The 25549-nt window shown below is 34.3% G+C and overlaps 1 protein-coding gene across 2 annotated transcripts; it reads left to right on the top strand.

The window, feature by feature from the left end:
* The first annotated feature begins 4386 nt into the window (after positions 1-4386).
* IPP (intracisternal A particle-promoted polypeptide) lies at positions 4387-25447 on the top strand. Of its 2 annotated transcripts, XM_011367606.2 has the most exons (10): positions 4387-4531; positions 5109-5189; positions 7071-7409; positions 10917-11348; positions 13685-13840; positions 14772-14939; positions 16773-16910; positions 17458-17580; positions 19069-19289; positions 23455-25447. In XM_011367606.2, the coding sequence occupies exons 3-10, from the start codon at positions 7118-7120 to the stop codon at positions 23677-23679; spliced, it is 1755 nt and encodes a 584-aa protein (XP_011365908.1). In that variant the 5' UTR covers positions 4387-4531; positions 5109-5189; positions 7071-7117; the 3' UTR covers positions 23680-25447. The 2 variants fall into 2 exon arrangements, with proteins under 2 accessions (XP_011365908.1, XP_011365909.1); XM_011367607.2 differs by lacking the exon at positions 5109-5189.
* The last annotated feature ends 102 nt before the right edge of the window (positions 25448-25549 follow it).

Genomic DNA, 25549 nt, shown 5'->3' with positions numbered 1-25549 from the left:
TTTGTTGTGTGTTTTTATCATGAAAGGGTAACATATTTTAAATGTATCATTTTGCTTGCTCTGTAGAGAATGGATTGGAGTGGACAAGGTCTAAAACAAGGAGACCAGTTAAGATGCTATTGTGATAGCTAGGTGAGAGATGATGATAACTTGCAGTTTTCTAGACAAGATATAATGAAAGAGAGTAGGAACTAACCCAGGGGTAATCGGAATAACCGGAAATATTAAGATAATAGAATTGATAGAGCTTTGTGACAACTGAATGTGATACTGGGCATAGCAGATAATGTTGCTGTCTTGCCCAGATCTTCTTTACTAGGCTAGTACAATCATACCCCAGCTGCTGTGGGTGTTGGCTGATAATAGCTCATATGTGTACTTCTCTTAACAAGTGACATTAGCTAACTCATTCAGAGATATCTGGAAGGTTAAATGACTCCCATCCCTGTGGAAGCCTTGACTAACAGATGTGAGGGTTATGAAAGGTTAGCCACCTTACCTCATGTGACTATATATTACAAGGATTGACATCCTTGACCTACCCATTAGGAGTGAAAAGCCATCTCTTTGGCATGATAAATTCAGTTACTAATGAAAGCCATATATTAAGCTGTTGAGATTGACTGTAATAATTGGTCTCAGAAGTTTACCAAGCACTTTGCAGAAGGACTTTGGAGATAATATAAGTATTTATGGTTAGAAAATAAAGAAAAACAAGTCTTCAAAAGTTATGTTAGTTTACGGGGTGATGAAAATAATTTATATCCTGACTGTGGTAGGCTGGCTACATGACTTTATGCTTATGATGGCTGCATGAATGTGCTTCACAGAGTTTCAACTACAGGGAGCATAACTGACCAAGGGCCCTAGCTGCTGAGTCCAGAAATTCATTACCACATTTGAACCAAATGCACATTTCAATGGCTATTCCCAGACAAAAACTGGGCACAGCTAGGATACCAAGGTAAGTCCATTGTGAAAGTTCCTAAAATCAGTTTATCTCAGACTCCCAAAAGCCTTACCTGCTATTCTTTCCTTAGACTTCCTAGCATTCGAGGACACTCCCAACTTTTTTTTTTCCTTCTCTTTTTCACATGGATCAGGCTTGCATTGTGATCAGATGGCTCTCTCAGCCTTTTCTGGCTTCCTCTTCACTTCTATTACAAGCATTGCCCTAAAAAAATATCCTTGTATGTTTGATTTCACATTGACATCTGCTTTAAGGATAACACAGTACATTTGTCAAAACTCAGAACAGTACATTCAAAATCGGTGAATTTTACTGTATGTAAAATATACCTTGATAAACTTGACCTAAAAAAATGTTAATTTTAAACGTTTATCAATAGCAGGTGAGTCATGCCTGTTTTTTCTCCACTCTACTTCCACCATCTACTTCCAAAGCTATATCCTAAAACAAGCCACCACTTAGAACTACTATAATTCTGCCTCTCACAATGACTATATCCACCTAGCCTTGCAACTTGCTTGCGCAGTTACTCCCCAAATCTGTCTGTCCTGGTCTCTCAGGGTTACTTGGAGATACAAATAACATAAGGACTGAAGTTTACAACCAACATAAAAGGAAAGAAAAGGTAAAGGAGAAGAGTACCTAGGCTAGGCAGGAAAACTGGCCTTAGCATCCCTCTGTTTGCTAAACAATCAGATGTCTGGGGCATACTTTTTTTTTTTTTCAATTCACGAATTATCACTTCTTTATTTCTTTCTCTTTTTTTTTTATTTATTATTCTTTTTATGGTGACATTGGTTAACGAAATCCAGTAAACTTCATCTGTACATTTTAACAGTAAGGTATATAACCACAACAGTGCCAGGAATAGCCAAGATGTGCTGAAGAAGAACAAGATGGGAAAACTTGTCCTACCAGATATCAAGAGTTATTACAAAACTAAAGTGGGGCATGGAGAATAGACCAATGGAACTGAATGGAGAATTAATCTGAATGGAGAATTAATCCCAGCCCAAAAGGAAACACGTTATAGGAGAGACCTAGCTTTGCATATCAGTGGGGAAAAATGAACTATTCTATAAATAGTGTTGTGATAACTGATTATACAAACAGAAAAACAAAAAATAAATTAGATCCCTATCCTAACCCATTCACAAAAATTGATTCCTAGTGACTTAATGAATTAAATGTGAAAAGTGAAATTATAATACTTTCAGAAGAAAATAAAAGATAATGTCTTACGACATTGGGAAGGGAAAGAATTTCTTAAGAAACACGTCAATGTGCAAAACATAAATAGGCTGATATATTGATAAAATTATGAACTTTTGTTCATCAAAAAAGATGATAAAATATATAGACAAACCATAAATTGGAAGAAAATGCTGACAACATATATAATCAAAAACCTAAAATCAATGAAAAAAACAAAAAATTCAAAAGAAAAATAGGCAAAAGACATGAATAGCCATTTTACAGAGAAGAAATTTAATTGGCTTATGTATTATTCTGCTTGACCTACCATGACAAAATACCATAAAGTAGGTTGTTTAAACAACAGTAAATTTTTTCTCACAGTTCTGGAGGTTGAGAAGTCCAAGATTAAGGTGTCAGCAAGACAAGTTTCATTTCTGAGACTTCTCTCTTGGTTTGTAATAGTCACCATCTCCCTGTGTGCTCACATGACCTCTTCTTTGTGGGCATGGTGGGGGACAGGGAGAGAGGGAGCAGAAAAGAGAGAAGGGGAGGAGGGCGGAGAGAGCAAGCTCTCAGAGGTTTCTTCTTATAAGGGCACTAATCCCATCATAAAGGCCCCATCCTTATTAATTCATCTAAATCTAATTACCTCCCCAATTCCAAACACCATCGCACCAGGAGTTAGGGCTTCAACATACAAATTTTGTGGGGACACGATTCAATCCGTAGCAACTTATAAACATCTTTTTACTGTCTGATCTCATTAATAATGAGGAATGTAAATTATTTAAAAAATGAAATACTATTTTATGCTCACCACTTATAGAAAATTAAAACATCTGGTGATATTAAGTGTTGGCAAAGACGTGGAACAAGGGAACGCTCATTCACTGCTGGTGGGAATATAAACTAGAACAAAGAGTTTGGAAAAGAGGTACTTTCTAGTAAAATTGAAGATGCACATACAGTATGTTCTGGCAATTCTGCTCCTATGTATATACTCTAGCACTAGTTTTCAGATTGTTGGGTGCAAGCCAATAGTAAATTGTAAAATCAATTTTAGTGGTGCTGAAGTATAATTTTCTGAAAGGTAAAATCATGACTCTCATAGAAATATAAAATAAACATGTCAAAATGTTATTTATCTTATTAATGAGAAAGCCAGAAAATGTTACAAGAATGTTGTACAAATTTGCAAAATAAAATCAGGAATGTTGAAATGAATTTGCTGAGAGAGGCAGAAGTGGTTTAATATCCTCTAGATCAATATAATGTAATGTTTTGAAGTATCTTCTACAGCGTGGACAAGAATTATTTTTAATACCAATTTCTTATAAAGTAGCTTAGTCAATAGGAAGTCAGAGGTCCCTATGGATTCAAATCTTTCCAGAATCTGCTAGACAATGTCTAGCCTTACACTGAAAAAGGGCATCCAGTTACCCTCTTTCGGTCATTTCCAAGTCTTCGACAATTCTTCCTGACAGTGGGTCCCTTTTAGCATTTTCTGGTAATGAAATCGAAAAAAAGAAATAGAAATTTAGTGTAATTTAGTAAGTAGAAACCATTTTGTGAAGCTTTTGTTTCAAGTATATTCATCCATATACACACATACATGGTATTATTGGGTTTGATGTAGAATGTTTTTGTTCACTGTGGGCTGGGGTCAAAAAGTTTCAAAGCCACTAACGTGACAGGATTGAGGTTCTACAGTGAAAAGAACTGCCCGTTTTTGCGTTCTCCCTTTCCTCAAAGTAGACATCCATTCACAGTGCCCGACCCAGTCAGGCAGAGACTCAGAAAGCATTTCAGTGAATGGTAAAGAATAGAGAAAGGCTACAAATGTGAAATTATCATGTTGTACACCTGAAACTAATACAATGTTATATGTCCATTACATCTGAATTAAAAAAAAAAAATTGAAAAAAAAGACTAGAAGCACCTGACCAGGTGTTCGTCTCTGTCTTTCCTTGACACTGAGGTTCGCTGGCTGCCCGGGACGCTGCAAGAACGCAGAGAGCGACGGTAGTGGAAGCGAGCGGGCCAATCGCCTACAGCCAGAAGCTCGGTCTTGCCGCCAGGCGGTTCGCGGGAGGGAAACAAGCATTACCCGGGGGCGGCAGCAGTGTCGCTCTGAGAGCGTCCGCTACCCCACAGCGGAAAAGCACTGCGCACGCGCAGACCGGCCCGCCCCAGAGGCACCCTTGGGTAGGCCCGGCCTCGCCTCCAGCCCTCCGCTGACCCCGCTGCTCGGTCATTCCCGCCTTGTCAACCCCGCCAGGTTTCCCGCGCCTTCTTCGCGCCGGTGCGGGTCGCGACTACCCGCGCAGAGCCTGAGCGGGCGCCGGCGGGAAGGGGAAGCGGCGGGTAAGAAGGGCCTGCGTCCGGGGTGCGTCTGTGACGGGTTGGGAATTTCCTCCGGCTTCCACCGGAGGAGAGAGGAGCCTCTGGAACCGGGTTCCTTCTGCCGCTCAGGCGTGCGCTGCTAGTCGAATTGTTTTCGCCCTCTCCGGAGCTTCGTCTGGTCCGGTCCGCTCCCCGTCCCCACTGGAGAATCCGAAGGCCCAGACCCCGGCTAGTCAGCTGACCCCAAACCTGTCTGAGATTCCTTCCCCGCCAATTGGTAGCGCCTTAATGTTTATCCGCCGTCAGTGTCGCAGCAGCATAGGGGTAACTCCAGGTCCAGCCCCAATTCAAGCACAAAGAGCATCGGGTTGTTTTTTGTTTTTTGGGTTTTTTTTGAGACGCTCTCGTTCTGGGATTCTTTCTGACCAAACAGTTTCCAAATGCTAAAGGCCACCAAACAGGGTTTTTTGTTTTTTGTTTTTTTACTTTCCTTTGAAGTCTCCACCGTTTCCTAATAATGTCTTTAACGTTTGTGTCTCTTGAGGCACGTCTTTTACATCCCTGTGCAATGTCCCGTAATTATGCTTTTTCCCTTTAGAAATATCGTCACTCCATGTGCCGCCTTTTGGAATGAAGTAAACCACTGGCAGTGTGATATCAGCAGTTATTAAGAAGCGTGGTAACAAATTAGGATTTCCGTTCTCTGCCCCTAGAGTGGATGGATATTCAGTGAACTCTTTTGTAGTAGGAGGCAGCATTTTAGCCCAGTGGCTGTGCTTTATACCTTAAAGTTAGGGACAGAGGAGGTAACTTATAATTAAACCACTGGGGTCCAAAATCTGCCAACAGGAAGAAATATAAAATTAAAAAAAGTTTGATAGCCAGGTCATGTTTAATGATATCTGCAGGTCAAATTTCTGCGTAGAGACAAATACAGTTTGCTTTTACATGCCAGTTAAATGTAACATTCTGTAGATGCTAATGTGAAGTTTTAGCAGCCACCTTGGAACTTCTCAATCAAATTTCTCAAGTTAATCATGATAATCAGCTTAGTTATTTTTACAGTTTAAGTTTGACTGAATGCTATAAACTTAATCACGTTTTTCTAACACCAGACCACACCATTTCTGTCAGTCTTATTACCAATTCTCCTTGATGACTAAATTACAAAATTTTAGTCATCTTAGATTCCCCCTGTGCATCATCTCCATATCTCTTAAATAACTGAATTTATGGTTTCTTTACTCAATAGTAACTTGGATTTATCCTTCTGATTCTCATTGTTGAAACTATAAGGCTGTTTTTAGGACTTTGCTACCTTTAGCTCATCCCCCTGAAGGCTCAAATAACAATGCTGAAACATGACTATGCCACGTTTACTTTTGATGAACCTGTAAAAGCTCAGGTCCAAATTTCTGTGCTTGGGTCAAAGCCCTCTCTAGAACCTGGTGTAATAATTCCTATGCATGTGATATAGTGGGAAAAGCCCATTTAGAGTAAGAAGACCTGGATTCAAATACCAAGACTCTCATACTAACACTTTATCTTTGGGAATCTTTGATCTTGTTTCCTTGTCTCTCATTTCAAATAATATGTGAGAATTACAGTTGGCTTAATGTATGGAAAAGCTATCAAAGTTAAAAACAAGCTATTACTGTTATTTCTTATTGTACTCATTTATTTTACAAACATTTGAAAATGTAATATATGTTAGATTCTTGTGCTATAGCTATGAAAGTTAGTCCCGCCCTTAAGGAACTGTCTTTCAAGGTGTGTTTGTGTGTGTGTGTGTGTGTGTGTGTGTGTGTAGGGAGTAGAGTGATAGAGTGACAAGACAGAGTGTGATATAGGCTGTAAAATAGGTAAGCTTAAGGTGAGCGCCAAACCCAGAAAAGAAAGGAATAGGGACAGGTTCCTGAAGGAAATTATATTTGAACAGTGTCTTGAATTAAAACAATGATGCAGAAGGAAAGGGTGGATAAGGGTGCCATGAAAGAGTCACTTTAAGAAAACTGCAAATTGTTAGGTTTTGTTGGAGTATTAAGTTCAAAGAGGAATATGGGAGATAGGACTGGATAGGTGAACAGAGGTAAGATTTGAAGGGCTTTGTGTGCTAAGGGGTGTGCAAATTGAAAGATTTTAAACAGACAGATGCCTTGATGCTTTTTGAAAGTTCATTCTGGCTGCAATGTGTTCTTCCTTACTGTAGTGTACAAAAACTTCTTTCTGCCTTTGTGCCTTGCCTTCTTTTCTTTACTCCACCCAGATGGGTTAATACCCTCTCCTCATACCTTAATTCTTTCTATCTTTCAATATCCACTTCAGGTCCCATTTCTGCTGTGAAGTGTCCTCCAATTATTTTAGGCCTCATTACTTATTCTCTTCTCTGAAACCCTATTACGAACAGTACCACCCAGTTTAGTCCTTATTTGCTTCCTGTGTGTTTTATGTACTTAAGTAGATCGGAAGCTCCTTGAAGATAAGGAACGTTTCATATGTGTATGAATAGACATGTTAAACACAAAAATATGTTGTTTGGTCTCTATATTTTGTTTTTCAGGGTGGGACCAGATTAATGGGCAACAGCCCTTTTAATTTATCATTATCATGGCTAATGAGGGTTGTCCCAAGGCTGGTGATAGTCCTTTTTCATCAGATAAACATGCCCAACTCATCTTGGCCCAGATCAGTAAAATGAGGAATGGACAGCATTTCTGTGATGTGCAGCTGCAAGTTGAAAAGGAAAGTTTTAAAGTTCACCGGCTGGTTTTGGCTGCTAGTAGTCCTTACTTTGCAGCTTTGTTCACTGGAGGAATGAAAGAGTCCTCAAAAGATGTTGTACAGATTCTAGGAATTGAAGCTGGAATATTTCGAATACTTCTAGATTTCATTTACACAGGTATGTTAAGTGAGCCTGTAGATTTGAGTGAAGAATGATGCAATCTCTCATGGGGACATAAATTAATCTAACATAGAAAGTAATTTGACAGTATATTATTATGAGTCTGAAAAGTTCATATCTTTTGACCCCATGTTTATTTTCTAGGAATCCTAAGGAATTAATTAGTGATACAGGCAAATATTTCTGTACCAAATGTTTATTGTAACATTATTTATAATATTATATAATTGAATATAATTGTCTCAACAGGTCGTATAATTATGGTACATGTATATATAATGGAATATTTTTTAAATCTCACAATTCATTTAAATATATACTATCATGGAAGAATGTTTACAATATATTAAATGAAGAAAATCTGGATAAATATCACCCCAATTTTGTTTTAAAAAAATCATTTGTTTGTATTTGTGCACAAAGACCAGAATGTTGGTGTTTACCTTTAGATGATGGAAAAGTCTTATTTTTCCCTTTTTTCCTGTTTTTCCATCAAAATGTTTATAATCAACATGTGTTATTTTAATCAAAACTTTTATTTTTAAAATGTTTTTGAAGAGTTTTAATAACAGAAAATACACATAAAATTATATGTGAAGTATGTCTTATATGTAACATAAATATACATGAAAAAACAGAAAGAAATATACTAAAGTGTTAATACAGTGTATATGTATGGGAAAATGTGTGATTTTCATATTAATTTTTATATTTTTCTGCCTTAAAGTTTTTTTTTCTGTAGTGAATACATATTAGTCTTATAATCAGGAAAAAAATGTTTGAAAACAAAAACCATGTTTGATTGGTCTAGTTTGGATAACACACCATGCTCTCCTTAAAGGACTAGGTGGGAGATAATTATGTGGCCTGAAAAAGTGTTTATTTAATGCATGGTATTTAAACCTAGAAAATGACAAAAGGTGATTTTTCTTTGTGTTATATAATATTCTCTTTTGGAAATTTTCAGACAATGGCTTACTTATTTTGGGATGTAAAAATGTCTACTGAAAGCAATGCAGCTCTGCCTATTGGCTAATGCACAAATTAACATTGAGGGGTTCTTGATCTCACTTTTCTAAATGACTTGTATGAGCTGAAAACTGCTTCATAAATACCCCTGCTTCTCTTATTTGCAAAGTAGAAATTTACACAGATTTATCCAATGGAATTAGTGTTTGAACTACATAAAAACAAGAAATGCCACAAGTTGTGTATTCTGCCTCCGCTGTCTGACAGTAACAAGAAAAGATATTTAGTGACAGAATATTCATGACATCAGTACCATATTGCTTGGCACTTCCGTTAAAGAAATAAAAAGTGGTAAAACCCAGAGACATAGAAGCTACTGAGCGTATCAGGGGAAAATAACATGTAGAATATTGATATTTAAGGCTAAAATTGGTATAACAATTTTAAGTATTTAAGAACAGCATTTGGCTCCTCGTAAAAGATATTAAAAGTTTGTTTTTCCACAAAATTAATCCATAGTAGGCATTCCAAGGCTGGTATGGTGACTTCATGATGTCATTATCGTCCCATTATTCTTCCAACATTTTGCTTCGGGATCTATAGTTTGTAGGTTTTAATATCATGATTACCAAACTCCAGCCAGTGGAAGGAAGATGGGAAGGCAAAAGGGCCTGCTAGCAGAGTCTACTTTTTAAACTTTTCTGGTAGCCCTACCCAGTAACTGCTGTGTATATCCGATTCGCCAAACTCAAAAATTCGCCCCTATCTGCAAGGGAGGCTAAGAAATGTAATTTTCTGTAGGGCAAAATTGCCACCCAAAGCAAAATCAAAGTTCTGTTAGTAAGGATTTGAAAGTGAATATTGGATATTTATTGGAGAGAGAATTTTGTAGTCTTTGATACAATTAGTTCTTAAAAAACATGTTCTTTGATTTTCATTGTAATAGCATTTCTCCTTTGAGGGATGTGGAGGCAGCAAAACCTGTTATTCTGTTGATCTCTCCTTTGGACTTGGCTATACATTCTGTTAACAATTCACAATTCTAATAGATTTTAACATATTTCACACCTCAGATTTTTATTCACTTCACTTTGAATCAGATGACCTGGGTTTTTGATCTAGCTCTGCCACTAATTATGTGATACAAGGCATTTCATTTAACTTTAGTCAATTATTCATTCTTTCAACAGGTATTTATGAATATGATTTTTGAACTAGATACTAGGGATCTGAGGTAAACAAGACAAGCATGGCCTCTGCCTTCACAGAATTTTATAGTAATGCAGATTAGGTATTTTACAAAATAGAAATGAACTCGTGAGAGCCTCATTTTCCTTGTGGTAAAGTGGGGATAGTAGCACTTTATAATTTATGTGAGGTTAAATGAAATAAATTTTAATAAATGTAAAAGCACTTTTTGTAATCTATAAAGCCTTATTAAGCCAGAGGGAATTCTTTTTATTACTATCAAGTAATTCTTGGCTTTATCTGGTAGCAGTCAGTCATTCAGTGCCCTTAAATCACAACCCATGATCTTATCTTCTCCAAGTTTGTGGTGAATTCTCATTCAAGTCAGTTTTATCTCAGTTTTCTTTGAATCCACTGCTATTGTGGATTCTATTTCTTATACTTTAAGAAAACTCCCTGTTTGCATTCAACAAGCCATATTCTTCCTCTCACCATAATATCTTTGGCCAATCATTCATTTAAGATAAAACTTTTGAGCACCTAGTCTAGGCTAGGCATTGAGAATACAGAAGGGACAAGCCTTGCTCCAACAGACTTTATAAATCTAATTGGGAATACAAACTTTAGACAAATAGTTTAGTGGAGTGAATGTTGTTAAAATGATAAAGAGAAAGTAAGACTGAGTGGAGAATTTATCCTTATTAGGTAGAAGAATTACAATTTTTTTCCTTCTAAATGTAATTGACTATTCGATGTCCTCTCAAAGTCATTCTATAAATATGTGAAATCAAAGCCCTCTGGAAAGAGAATAGTATATATAATTTCTTAAATGTTAAGTATTTAATGACTCTTCATATATTATAGACTCTTGGTTTATACCTAATATTAAAATTAACATCTGTGTGGCACTTGATTATCATAATTAAAGATAGGGACTCTGTCTCACCCTCCCAAGTGCCTAAGTAAATGTTTGTTAGATGCAAATAGCCTTATGTTAAAAGTATGGACTTTGATGTCAGTCCCTACCCTCAACTCACTTAACCATGTAACTTGGGGGCAAGTTACTTAAACTTTCTGATTCTGTTTTCTTAATACAAAAATAAGGGGGAAAAAACATACTAATGGGGTTGTAGTCAGGGTTAAACAAATGTATAAAGCAATTACTGCTATGGTTCATTGTAAGTGTTCCATAAATGTTAGGTATCATCATTAAAGTTTTGTGCTCTTTGTACAAATTGTTTGTTGCCTTTTTACTTAGCTATCGGTGGAATCAAGTATAATGCTTTTTGAGAATAAGTCAATGTTTGTTTTTAATTTTCTGGTTATTCTGTCGCCCTATTTCCTTAGGTATAGTGAACATAGCTGTGAATAATGTTCAGGAGTTGATTGTTGCAGCAGACATGCTACAGTTGACTGAAGTTGTTAATCTTTGCTGTGAATTTCTGAAAGGACAAATTGATCCACTGAACTGCATTGGGATCTTTCAGTTCTCTGAGCAAATTGCCTGTCATGATCTTTTGGAATTCACAGAAAACTACATTCATGTCCATTTCTTGGAAGTTCAGAGTGGGGAAGAGTTCCTGGCCCTTACAAGAGATCAGCTGATCAAAATTTTACGAAGTGAAGAGCTTAGCATTGAGGATGAATACCAAGTCTTCTTAGCTGCAATGCAATGGATTCTCAAAGATCTGGGAAAAAGAAGAAAACATGTGGTGGAAGTACTAGACCCAATTCGATTCCCTTTATTACCTCCTCAGAGGCTTTTAAAGTATATAGAAGGTAATTTTTTTGTTGCATATCAAATTAGTCAATTATCCAGTGGCTTTTTTTCTGTTTAAAATGTGATAGTGTTTTTATTTTTCAATTCAATAGCAGACATTTATTGAACAATGACTATATGCAAGATACAGACTTTTTATGTTTTGTGAGTAGACAGTAGTAGTTCAGTACTTCTACCCTTTAATTTTAATCAAATCCTTATGTACCTTTTTTGAGATTAAATACTAACAGATGAAAGTTTTAGATAAAATTAGTGACAGAACTAAAATATTGCTGTTTCTGGCAGTACTAATTATTTCAGTGTAAGATTTCTTATCACTCTGAAAAAGTCAGCAAAACCTAACATTTGAGGAAAATGCATATGCTAAAAACAAAACCAAAACTCAGTAAATCCTGCAAGTGCTCTCATTATAAATTTTCTATTTATGTAATATCATAGCTCCTAAGTAGCCTTTGAATCATCTTTAAATTCTAAACTTTGAAAATACTTTTCACCATAGTATAAAATAGTTTATATCTTTTTATTAGAAAATAATATTTAAATTTATTTTTAAAAACTACTTTAGACCTAGTTTCAAGATTTGAAGATTGTTTTCTTGTCATACACTGAAACTTTAGGATACGGCTGAATTAGAAATGATCTTCTTATGAATTAAATATACTGTTAGCATTAAAGGTATAATTCTGTGAAGGAATTGTATTTAATGAGGCTGTTTGGTTTTTCTCCACTGTAATTTAATAGTGTTAACAGAATTTTGTAGGTTTTTCTGAGTTTAAATGCATATATAGTCAATTCTTGATGTTCACAGTAGTTATGGTCTATAAAGTTACCATGAACACCAAATTGGCAAATACTAAGCCATTGTTCATAAGAGAAACATGGGGTAAGTTCTTAGAAGCCTTTGGTCAAGACATTTTTCTAATTTGATCAATGCATAACCTTGTTTTTTTGTGTGTTTCTGTCAAAACACCTTATTTAATATATTCATTAACATCAATTCATTAACATTGACCTCAGGGCCAATAGTATAATAACTCATGCCTGAATGAAGCCTAACATCACATCATAAGTACCTTCGTGCACTTATGAACACCTCATAGTATACTTCACTTAGTATAGAGCACCTACATAGTATACTTGACATAGTATACAGCACTTCGGCAGTATACTTGGAGGTCATTTTAAACAGTGAAATCACCAAAAAAAAAGTGAAAAACATGGCACTAACTAGACTGTGAAAAGGACACTTGTTTACAGTATGAGAGCTGAAATAGGAAGGCAGAGCATCACCTTGTTTGGTCTTGCTGGAGAACATGCTTGTCAGGATGATGCAGATTTTTTGCCACTCTGTGGCATGTTCATGAATGACTGGAAAGCACCATGAGTATTCATTTGGGTTACAAATACATTTTGGTGAGTAGATGTGCTCACAAGTAAGGGATCCACAAATAATGAAAACTGATTGTATTTAAATGCTAAAACAAGAAGAGAAATTATCCAGACATATTTTTGTATGAATCGTGAGAATTTAGGAGTGGGACAAAAGCTTTAATGGTTGCATTGGTTTTTCCCAAGTGCCACAGAAACAGAATACTAAAGGAAAGTTCCTCTACTAGGAACAAGGGAAGGTTTCCTGGAATCAGGGCATATTTTCCTACAGCTTTTTGTATTATAGTATTCCAGTCTTGCACTGCTTATTAAGCATGCCAGATAGTTACCACCTAAAGGTATTTCACTGAACTAAACCTGCAAAGAGTCAAGAGAGAACTAATGGAACATTTTTTTAAAGGGAACCTTAATATTTTTCAATTTTGAATGTTTCTTCTTTTTGATCTTATTAAAGAAAAGATGGACAATTTATATAGGAAAGTAATGAGAATTTTCGTGATTTTGTTAGTTGACCTGCTTTCCTCAATATTGCCTTTGGGATGTGGGTACAAGGCCTGGAGACAGTCCCTTGCTAGCATATATGGTACTTTTGTGCAAATTAGAAAATAGTGCTTTTCTTAGGGGATCCAGGTCTTAGAGTTTGCCAGGTAGGACACATGTTGACTTTCATTCCCAATTCACCTCCTCAGCTAAGCAGCCTTGAGCAGGAATAACCTACCCAATCATGCTCAGAATCTTTTTAGGGAATATACCCTCGATTGAAGGAAAATATATCTTTATCAGCAATGAGAAAAATAATATTGGATATTGTAGGAAACAAACACCATTGTTTGATGATAAGTTTTTACTTTTTGATTGTTAAATGGGCTTTTACTTTGTGGAAACATGTCTTTTCAATGTTATTTAAAAGTTGATTAAAATGTAATCTTTTTAAACATTGCTTTAGGAGTATCTGATTTTAATCTTCGTGTTGCATTGCAAACACTTTTGAAAGAGTACTGTGAGGTGTGCAAATCTCCCAAAGAGAACAAGTTTTGTAGTTTTCTGCAAACATCTAAGGTCCGACCTCGGAAGAAAGCAAGAAAGTACCTGTATGCAGTAGGTGAGAACCTTTTAAAAAGTAATAGAAATTATCTTTATTTTCAGAATCAAACCTTTTAATATTTTATTATTATACATGTCAGAATATTCAGGTGCATCAAATAGACATTTAATTTCACATACAGGCTACAGATTTATAAATTGTGTTTATATAATACAGTAGACACATTGCTACTCACTTGACATCTATTCTGTGATCTAAGTCTTTGAGTTCTTAGATTACCCAATTATTATCAATAGCTGACTAAAGAAATATGGCTTTAAAAGTTGAAAATTTGAATTATAATGAAAAATAAAGAAAGTCAACCTCAAAAATTTTAATTATTTACAGTTTCTTAGGTGGTCATTAGAGATATTAGGAGCCAGTGGTCCCGAAAGTGGGGATGTACGCAGTAATCTATGGCTGTATCAGATCAACATATTAAAACTTCCTTTCATTTTTATTTTTAAAAGCATTAAACCATATCAGTGTTTGATATATATGACAGATTGCCCAGGTTTATATACATAATTTTATATACTATGATCTATTATGTAATTTTTGAGTACATGCTAAACTTTTTTTAATGATGGGGTGTGCAAACTAGAATTTCAACTCACTATTTTTAATTGCAACAGACACTAATAGAAGTCATAATGAAACTTCCTAATGACCAGCTCCTTGATTTATGTTTTATCCAATATTCTATTATAACCAAGACCAGGTGGTAGAACACTATGGTTAACTCATTGCATTTAAGCCATAATCTTTCAGGACTTGTCACATTTAAAAAAAAAATACATATATATGGCAGGCTCTAAAGCATTTATTCCTTGCTATGAAATAGTTATACTGAATGTCTAGATGTAGAGAGCCAGATTTTCTCCTTACTACCATCCCATGTTTAGCAATAGGGAATTTGTTGTGTTCCTCCTTTTCTTCCTTTGTTCAGGTGGATATACTCGGTTACAGGGAGGTCGTTGGAGTGATAGCAGAGCCCTCAGCTGTGTAGAACGCTTTGACACCTTTAGCCAGTACTGGACCACTGTGTCTTCACTTCATCAGGCTCGATGCGGGCTAGGAGTAGCAGTTCTAGGAGGGATGGTCTATGCTATTGGAGGTAATAATGAAAACAACTTATTTCCCTTGTTAGTCTTTAGCTATAAGTTGGCTGCCTTATATGCCTTATATATTGCTAGGTACTATGGAATATATGTAGATATAATTGTGCTCAGTATATATTTATTGAATGAATAAATGAAAGAAAGAAAAAGGACACACAAGATGTTGAATCATAAGGCAGAATACTTAGGTTTGGTTTTAACGAAAAGTTGTTTGTAAAATGTGGCACCAGAATTTAGGTCAACATTTATGATATAATTTAAAAAATTTTGAAAGCTGCATTACAAATCATTTTTACTTAATGAAGTTATCTGGAGAGTAGGATATATAAAAAAGTCATTTAGACATTGGGATATATTTCATGATTGAAATCTTTTTTAAAACAATTATGAATTATAAAATAATTAATGAATAAAATTAAAGGAGGTTTAAATGTTGAAGGAAAATAATTATCAGAGAAGTATCTAAAGAGAAATAAATGCTTACTTTTAATATCAATATTTCCCAGCATAAAAGAATTGTTTCCCCACTGCTCTGCAGTCAAACTCTGTCATATGTCAAGTAATCGTACATGCATGAATCTGTTTCTAGATTCTTTTCTGTTCCACTGGTCTTTTTGTCTATCCTTTCTTAATTACTATAGCTTTAATTTTAAGTCTGATAAGCTTATCTGATAGGGTAGTTTCTTCTTCTGTTCTGGGAGTGCTTGGCTATTCTAAGCCCTTTGTATTTCCTATAAATTTTAGAATCAGTTTGTCAAATTTGTTTTTAAGAATACTGTATGGTTCCTGTTATATGAAGTACTTAGAGTAGTCACAATCATAAAGACAGAAAGTATAATGGTGATTGCCAGAGGCTGGTGGAGGGGAGAATGGGAAATTACTGTTTAATATAGAGTTTCAGTTTGACAATATGAAAAGAATTATGGAGATAGATGATTGTGATGGCTTCACAACAGTGCGAATGTTTTTAACATCACTGAACTGTACACTTAAAAACGGTTAAGATAGTCTATGGCCATGAACAAGCCCGATCGGGCCTGAACAAGCCCGATCCCATCTGATCTCAGAAGTTAAGAAGGGTCGGGCCTGGTTAGTACTTGGATAGGAGACCACCTAGGAAGACCAGGTGCTGTAAGCTTAAAAAATAAGAGATTGTAAACTGACAAGGTCCTTGTAATCTGTGAGGTCAACCAAGGGTTGCCTCACCTAAAAAAAAATGGTTAAGGTAATAAATTTTATGTTATGTACATTTTAACACAAAAAAAGAGTTTTTAAAAATTGGGATATTACATCTAAATCAGTTGACTCTTCTAATTCATGAATGTGATACATCTCTTCATTCATTTAGCTATTCCTTAATTTAAAATTTTATCTAGATAAAGTTTGTAAATTTTAACAATGGAGGTCTTATACAATCTTTGTTTAGATTTATTCCTAGGTATAGTATATTTTAAAATTCTGTTTTAAGTGATATCTTTAAATTATTTTTATTTTGTTTTTTGCTAGATAAGGATTGCATTAAAAACTTAAATTATACAAGTTTTAAAATGCAAATCATATCCTCAAAAATTACATGGATTGTTTGGATGGTAGAATTAGAAATAGATAATAGGAAAATTGTATCATTGCTTCATTAAATGGGCTTTAATAAATGACAGTGCTACAGATTCAAAATAATACTTGCTGGACATATAAATTTTAATGAATAGTATAAAGTCAGACATAATAGTTGAATTTCCGACACTGTGGAATGCTACTTAATATTGTATCATGGTTCTAGGCTATTAGCATTACCAAACCTTCTCATGTGTCTCTTTTATTTAACTCAGGTGAAAAGGATTCCATGATTTTTGATTGTACTGAATGCTATGATCCAGTTACTAAACAGTGGACAACTGTAGCTTCAATGAATCACCCCCGCTGTGGCTTGGGAGTGTGTGTGTGTTATGGAGCTATCTATGCTTTGGGTAATGATGCTGTTCAATTTAAGGATATCTAGTATTATTTAAATTCTTATTTCCTGATTACTTCAGAAATTTCTTCTCCTCCCATAGGAAACTCGTACCCTTTTAGCTTTATGTATTCTTATCAAAATATTATTACTTGAAAGTGTGAAGTGCTTAGAATGAGATGGAGATGAAATATAGATGAATGTCCAATGAAGCACTTTAGCTAAGATTAAGATAACCATTCTGGGGAGGGGGGAAAAAGATAGCCATTCTGAATATGCAGAAGTTGTTTCAAAGGTAGTTTTGAAAAATACCATATTTCCTATGCAGTATGCTGAAGTTTTTGTTTTTGTTTTGTTTTAAATCTCTAGTGAAACCAGGCAGAGTTAAAAGATCTGAGTTCTGATAACAAATTCTAACTTTTCATGTGATCTTGAACAAATAATCTCTCTGTTCCATGTGGTAATCATCCATAATATGAAGTTGTCGAATTAGATATTTTGTAAAGTGTTTGTCATAAATAAGATTCCTTTATCCCAAACATAAATTTTTTATTTGGTTACAGGTGGGTGGATTGGAGCTGAGATAGGGAACACCATTGAACGATTTGATCCTGATGAAAATAAATGGGAAGTAGTTGGCAACATGGCTGTGTCACGCTACTACTTTGGGTGTTGTGAAATGCAAGGTAATTACTTTATAAAATATTTTTTCTGAAAATATACTTCTTAAAAAACTGAGCTTGAGGCTTCATTTTCACAAAAGTATATTTTATGTCTGTTAATATTGAATGATTAAACACTAACAGTATGGAAGTTCTGCTTTTAACTTTTGTTTTTTAACCTTTTATTTCTTTATTTCTGTATTGCCAAAATAATCAATTTTTTTTTCCAAAATAAAGCTAGAATTAAAAATTCCAGATAAGCAAAAATACCTGACTAGGAAAATAAGCAGGCCTTAGTAAGTATTTCTAGGTAGGGATTGAATATCAAAAACAATCTTCAGTCTTTTCTTGGCTTCAGTGTTTTTTTTACAGTCCACACAGAATGTAATGCTATGATAGATTTGAAAAATGTACTGCATATTTAAATGGTTTACAGACACTATTTTAATTGTGTACTACAGGAGAGGGAGGTAGTAAGCACTGTCAAATAAAACCTGATTCTCTGTCCAGAACTGGAGAGCAGATTTATATGTACCTGCAGAGTAGGAAGCAATCTGCTCATTGTTGTATGAGAACTCATCCTGCTTTGTTCTCAGCTCAGGTTCTGCTTTGTACCTTCTCAGATTTCCACTAGCATTTAAATGTTCAAATTACATGATATAGACATATTCTATTGTTTACTATTATAAAGTTCTCTAGTTTTTTATTATTCACATCTAAAATCATAGAGCTAGAGAGGCATTTTGGAGATTATCTGTTACAACCCCTTTATTTATAAATGAGGAAGCTGAAGATTTGGAAGGTTGTGAGATATCTTTTTTCATAGCTGGTTACTGGCAAAGCTGGAGCTAGACCCCAAGTTTACTAACATTTAATTCATATTTCTTAAAATTCCATTCTTCATAATTTATAACTACTCACTTTAGAACATGGGAAACAATGCTAGACACTCAAAAATAATTGTAGATTGTCAGAACCATTAGTTTCAATCAAATTTAAAACAGAACTCTCTGAATTACATCCTACTGTACTCTAGTGAGTGATCCTGATACTTTAATCTAGCCATATAACTCTTCTAATTTAAATGTAATTCTCTTTTTTATGCCCATCTGAACAAAGGTAGGCTGTCACCAAACAGGGCCATGACATTTTTTAGAGGGGAAAAAAAATCTCTCTCCCTTTTTTACCTAGACATGGTAGCAGTGGATCTGGAACTTAAGATCATCAGGCAGACAATAAGATGGGAAATCTTTATCTGAAAAATTGTTTTGTTATAACATCATTAAGTTATTTGAAAAGTCAATGCCACTTTAAGTTATACCCCTAATTCTTTGTAATATGCTTAAATTTGAACTGCGATAAACTAGACAGAAGTCAATTTCTCTCAAAGAATATAAGCCCAACATTAAATATAGCACCAGCATGGCAAACTGAAATCACAACTATTACCTTTGATATAATTATTTACATCCAATTTTCTATTGCATCTAAGCAAAAATATTCCATTTTCAGGTTTAATTTATGTAATTGGGGGCATCAGCAATGAAGGAATAGAGCTTCGTTCTTTTGAAGTTTATGATCCACTTTCCAAGCGTTGGTCTCCACTACCTCCAATGGGAACCAGGAGAGCATATCTTGGGGTGGCTGCCCTCAATGACTGCATATATTCTATTGGAGGGTGGAATGAGACACAAGATGCTCTTCATACTGTAGAAAAATATTCTTTTGAAGAGGTAGGTTGGATGATTTCAAATGTTTAGTGTCCTGTTATCCTTTTAATGTCTGTAAGATCTGTAGTGATATGTGTTCTTTCGTTCATGATATTGATCGTTTGTAGGTTTTTTTTCTCTTTTCAAAGAACTAACTTTTGATGTCATTGATTTTTTTTCTACTGATTACTCATCTTCTATTTCATTCATTTCTGTTCCTATTTTTTTCCCTTCTATTTGTTTTGGGTTTAATTTGCTCTTCTTTTTCTAGATTCTTAAAGTGGAAGCTTAAATGATTGATTTTAGACCTTTTTCTATAATGTAAACCCTTAAAGTTATAAATTGTTTTCAAGAACTTCTTTAACTATATCCTTCCTGTACATTTTGATATGTTTTGTTTTAATTAGCATTTATCTCAAAATATCTTTTAATTTTTCCCTGGTAATTTCTTCTTTGACCAGTAGGTTGTTAGAAGTATGTTATGTAATTTCCAAATATTTGGGGATTTTCCAGATATTTTTCTATTATTTATTTCTAATTTAAATCCATTGTGATCAAAGAGCATACTTTGATTTCTATCTTGGTAGATACTTCATGTACACCTGAAAAGAATTTTAATAATGCTGTTGTTGAGTGTAGTGTTATATAAATATCAGTTAGGTCAAGTTGATTATTGTTCATGTCTTCCTGAGCCTTTCCAGAAAATTTCAGATTCTTTCATGCCTTCTCTCTTTCCATGTTTGTAAGTACCTTCTCTGTCTGTGAAAAACTTGGCTCCCATTATTCTTAATATTTATTTATTTGTGCATTCTATTTACTTGTTAAATGAAACAAATCTCCCTGTCATACCAGCTGTCTTCTCTACCTGCCACCTCTGCACATTACCTATCCTGTCACTGCACATATGACTCCACAATGTTCTCTCAGTCCCTCAGTTACTGGGTTGATTCAGTTATGGTAGGAAAAGAAGAGAAGAAAAAGATCAAGAAAGGTAGATTATATCTTCATTGAGTCACTGTTCTGTCATGCATTTGTTCATTAGTCTATTTATTCATTCAGAAATACTTATAGACTTTTTAGTATGTAAGTATGGATTAGGCATTATGCCTGGGGAACTAAAAGCAAACTAAACATACAAGGCCCAGATCTCAAGGAGCCTAAATTCTATTGGGGAATATAGAGAAAGAAACAAACAATTGCATTACAATTTGTTAGGTCCTGGGATGATGAAGTACAAGGTGTATTATGCCATGGACTTGCCATGGACTTGACCATTTTTTCCCAAGTAAATTTACATGGAATACTAATATTTTGTGTTCTTAATGGGAATTAGGTAACATGAGTTTCCCTGGCCAATTATATTTAGGGAAAGTTGGGTTAAACAAAGTTAAACTTCTTTACCACAGGACTTCTTTGCACAATGTAATACAATAATATACTTTGTGAATCTTTATGCTAAGCCTCTCACATTTAATTGACCACACAATTAAATTTGTTTGTGGATGTTTGTGAAACATCTGAGGAATAAAGTATTTCAGGAAACATATTTTCATAAATGTGGATTAGTGTTATATTTGAATTTTGTGGTTCTTAAACTGCTTATGGTTTATTAAAATCATCAAAAATAAAGGTTTTTTTTTTATTTCCTTTCATTAAGTAGAAAGATTTTTGTTAATAGCTTTATTGAGATATAATTCACACACCAAACATTTGAGTTATTTTAACTTTTTGGCAATTATAAACCATGCGCTATGAACAGGTGTGTGGACATTTTTGTGTGTATATATGTTTTTTTTTTTCTTGGCTATCTATATACCTACCTAGGTGTAGAATTGATGGATCATATGGTAATTCTATGTTTACCCTTATTCGAGACTGCTAGATTATTTTCCAAAGCAGCTACACCATTTTATATAACCAACAACACTGTATGAAGGTTCTAATTTCTCCACATCCGATGCTTGTTATTTATCTTTTTGATTATTTTGATTATAGATGTCATAGTAAGTGTGAACTGGTATCTCATTTCTGACAAGTTTTTAACTTTAGTGATATTTAAAATTCCTTTCACCTTCTATATGACTTTATTTGTTAATATAGAAAAAGAACTTTTTGAGGGCACTTTCTCTTCTTAATTTTTCTGTATGACTGGAAATGAATAGATTTTTGTCCCAAAGTGTCTATTAGTAATGCGTTATCTTGTTTTTCATGCATAAATTTGAAATGTTATTGTTATTTAGTATCTACTAAAGTCCCACATTATAGATCCAAATCCTAAAGATAATGTAAAACATGTTTCTGGTTTTACGGAGTTTATTTTGGGGCTACTCAGGATAAAAAGAAAACTGTAGTTCTAATACACTGATTGAAAGGAAAGTTTAGCATTAGAAGATGAGCCCCATGGTTCCCTTATTCTTGTCAAGAGCCATTTTTTGGGGAGGCAAAGGTTAGTTCTCCCTTAATGATAAACATAACCTCAACATCCTAATTTCTCTGTAGATATTTTTGTGAATATATGTGTCTTTTAAAATATGAATGTTTTTTCAGCTATGCTAACTTTGTGATGTTCTGTAATTTCAGATAATCAAGTAGCCTTCAAATTTATTATTTTCAATTTCAAAGGATTGTCACTGATTCTAGTATTTCAGAATTTCATTTAAGTTCAGATCAGCAAACATACATTGACTCTCTATAATGTACTGGTGCTATTCTCATTACTAGGATGTGAAGCTCATTCAGATCAGCAAACATACATTGACTCTCTATAATGTACTGGTGCTATTCTCATTACTAGGATGTGAAGCTCATCTTTAAAATGTTCACTTTCTAGCATTGATAAATAATCATTGTTCACTTTTTGTAATTTTATAAATTTTGTTTATCATGTATATGTGTTATTTCTAGGTTCATTTTATTTTTTAACATGGCTATTTGCTCTTTTCTCTTGTGATTATTTCCCAGGACCTTTATTAGCTTTCTTATTTTCTGAATATAGACATTTTCCTTGGAGTAGGACATTTTGGCTGTAGCAGCTTATTGAAATTCCTTTAGGGAACACTGTATACCAGGAGTTAGCAAACTTTTCATTAAAAGGACACAATCTCTTTTTTAGCATATTCTTTTTTTTTTTTTTGGCATATTCTTTTTTTAAAAATAACTTTTGAATTTAGAAAGATCATTCTTAGTTTATAGGCTTATAAAAAATGGGCTATAGTTTCCAACCCCTGAGGTATACTACCTTTCTGAAAATATGTTTTACAGATCACTAACTCCCCTAGGTGGTCCTTAAAAAAAGGATTCCATGGTCAAATACATTTGGCAAGTGTTTTTTTGCTATACTGTTCTGGAGATTTATAAAGCTATTAGCATCTCAAAGATTTTTTTTCCTTTTTTGAACATCTTTTCTCACTTGATTGCTCTTCCAAATAAACTTTAAAATCACATTGTGAAATACATGCACATGCACACAAAACACACATATACACACTCAGTTTCTTTTGGGATGTTATCAGATTTACCCAACTATATGTGTTATTTTGAAGACACATAACATTTTTAAAATAATTGAGTTTTCTTATTAAAAAGAAAGCTATAGCAGTCACCTTAAATTTGTCTTAAGATTACATGCCTTAAATTTGTCTTAAGATTATATTACATATATTGATATTTTATATTTGTGTGGCTATTGGAATTAGAATATTCTATAGGGTTATTGCTGGTATGAAGAAAAACTTGTGTTTTATCTAAAGTGAAAGCCCTTTCATCCAAAGCAATTAGGGCCAGTGTTTGATCAGTTATAAGGAAATTGATTTTAAACTGTGTTCAAAGACTATTAAAAGCCCTTCTGCATACTGTGTGTTTTCTTCTTTGAGCTTTGTAGGTTTGTGTTGTGTGTGTATATATATATGCATTACCTACTAGTTTCTCAGATTGCCTGCCTATATAGAATTTCTAGATTATCTCCTGATCATAATTATAATTACAGTCATGTTTTTCAATTATTTCCCTCTAAATTCACTACTTTGTCTACATCTACTCAAAAGTTTATTTAAAAATGTTCTATATACTAATGTGTCTAGATTGTGATTTGAAATTTAAACGTGTAAAAAGAGCTAGAGTATCTGACTTCTCAACAGTTTTCTCTCTTATCATTTTGTGACACTGCTAATCTTTTTTTTCTCTTAACCAGGAAAAGTGGGTTGAAGTTGCCTCAATGAAAGTGCCTAGAGCAGGCATGTGTGTTGTGGCAGTCAATGGGCTTTTGTATGTTTCTGGAGGGCGATCTTCCAGCCATGATTTCTTGGCCCCAGGTACCTTGGACTCAGTTGAAGTTTATAACCCTCATTCAGATACATGGACAGAAATCGGTAACATGATCACCAGTCGTTGTGAAGGAGGTATTGCTGTACTGTGAAATATAAACCACAAGAGAGCACAAGAAAGACTTTGAAAATATCAGATCTGACCTTTTGCAAATCACACATGTATTTGGTGATAGGATCCTCTGATTCCTTTAAGTTTTCTGTGTATTTGGTAGATAGGTGTCTGCAGACTGATTTTTCTAAGAATCTAAATAAAAAGGCACGTGGAATATATCGCAAATTAATAAAGAGCTCACAAAGATAATGTCAAGCTTACCAATAGAAATGCTATTTATGCTCTAGAACTGTCCAATTAGGAGAAGAATCCTATTTGTAAAAATGTTTGCTAGAAGCTTCTTGGCAAATAACGGCTTCTCCAGTACAATTCAAGCTGTAACTTGACCCTTATGTGATGTAAGAATACCAGTGAGACAGTTTAAAGATGTCTGTACATTCATGATTCAATCCAGAGCAGAATTTTCCATGGCCATAGTTTAACCAACAGAGAAAAGCCAATGAAACAACTTCCTACTTTTATTTAATGCTAGGAGTTTTCACTAGCCCCAAACTTTTTAATGGCAGCAGACATACTGGGAGGGACATGTAGGAAATATCTAGCTATTAATATAGAGAGGTAAGTTTGAACCTGTTGATAACAGCATAAAAAAAGCTTTTGCTCACTTAAGTTTTTTTGTCTTGATGCTGAGAATACAAGTGAGTAATTAATAGGTTCTTAGTGACAGTGCTTTATAGGATATAATAGGATGTTGTAATGGGAGATAGAGCCTAGCAAGTGGTATGCACCTAGTAAACTTCTTCCCTATTTTCTAAATAGTCACTAAAAATATCTGGCTTTGGGAAGAGGGAATTTTATTAGATTATCGAGCTTTTTTTTTTTTTTTTTTTTTTGTGAAGCTTACTTGTACTTGGGCAAGCCTTAATATGAGCTTACTATGAGGCTAATGCCTGCCTTGAAGGTGGAATTATAGATACTTGTGAAACTTCTTATAGATGCTGATTCATAAGATGGAAAGGCTTCTTCTCATCCAAAACTGCTTCTCAAAACCTCTTATTTTCCTCAAGAAGTATTCTAAAGAATTGTTCTGAAAGGAAGATTCTTCATATACATGATCATGACTTTAAAGTTATTTCTGCTAGTCAGTTGAAGCCATTTAAATTCAAGGTCTTGCATACATTTAGGTTTACCTAGCTGATTCCAGGATTTGATTTCTATATTCCTGATTTCCCCTCTTCTTTACTAAAGTCCTTCAGTATATTGTTATAGGTATCAGTAGTTTATTTAGATAGAAAACTTTTGGTAAACCTCAGGTAGCATTCATATCCAAAATATTTGGATTGGCCCACAAGGATACTTTTCTTCATAACTTAATCATATGTTTATATTAAGAAAAACTTATGTAGTACAAACAGAAAGCTCTGAAAGTCTGAAGGGTCACAGATACCTGGTTGGAATCTATAAAATGTCAACGAATGAAGTGTCAAAGTAATTTGTAGACTATTTGAGCTCATGTGCCTAAATATTTCCAGTTTTAAAGAATCTGCATTCTGGTTCAAAAGAAATTTACAAAATGCTCCTATTATTTAATTCTCATTATTGCCTGGCAACCTAAAGTGGCACTGTTAAGGGAGGCATTTTGTAATGCTGTGGCAGAAATGTAATGTCAAAACAATCAATGTTTGGGCTTAATAGGTCCAGATGATCCCTGAAAATAGGTCATTGTAAATATGCTTGTTACTTCTAAGGTAATGACATTGTTTTACAAAGAATATACTAATAAAGTATTTTCATTTTTGCTTTTCCGGGATTTTGCTTTTCCTTCTGAGAAAGATCTTCTGAGGAGTATGAGCTTTCTTTCCCTTATTAGGCTCTAGTAAACTATTCTCTACATTAATAAAGGATTG

The sequence above is a fragment of the Pteropus vampyrus genome, unplaced genomic scaffold (genome assembly GCF_000151845.1).
Source record: "Pteropus vampyrus isolate Shadow unplaced genomic scaffold, Pvam_2.0 Scaffold135, whole genome shotgun sequence".
Classification (NCBI taxonomy): Eukaryota; Metazoa; Chordata; class Mammalia; order Chiroptera; family Pteropodidae; genus Pteropus; species Pteropus vampyrus.
The sequence above is the reverse complement of the archived record's forward strand: the minus strand, read 5'-3'. Positions and strand labels throughout refer to the sequence as shown.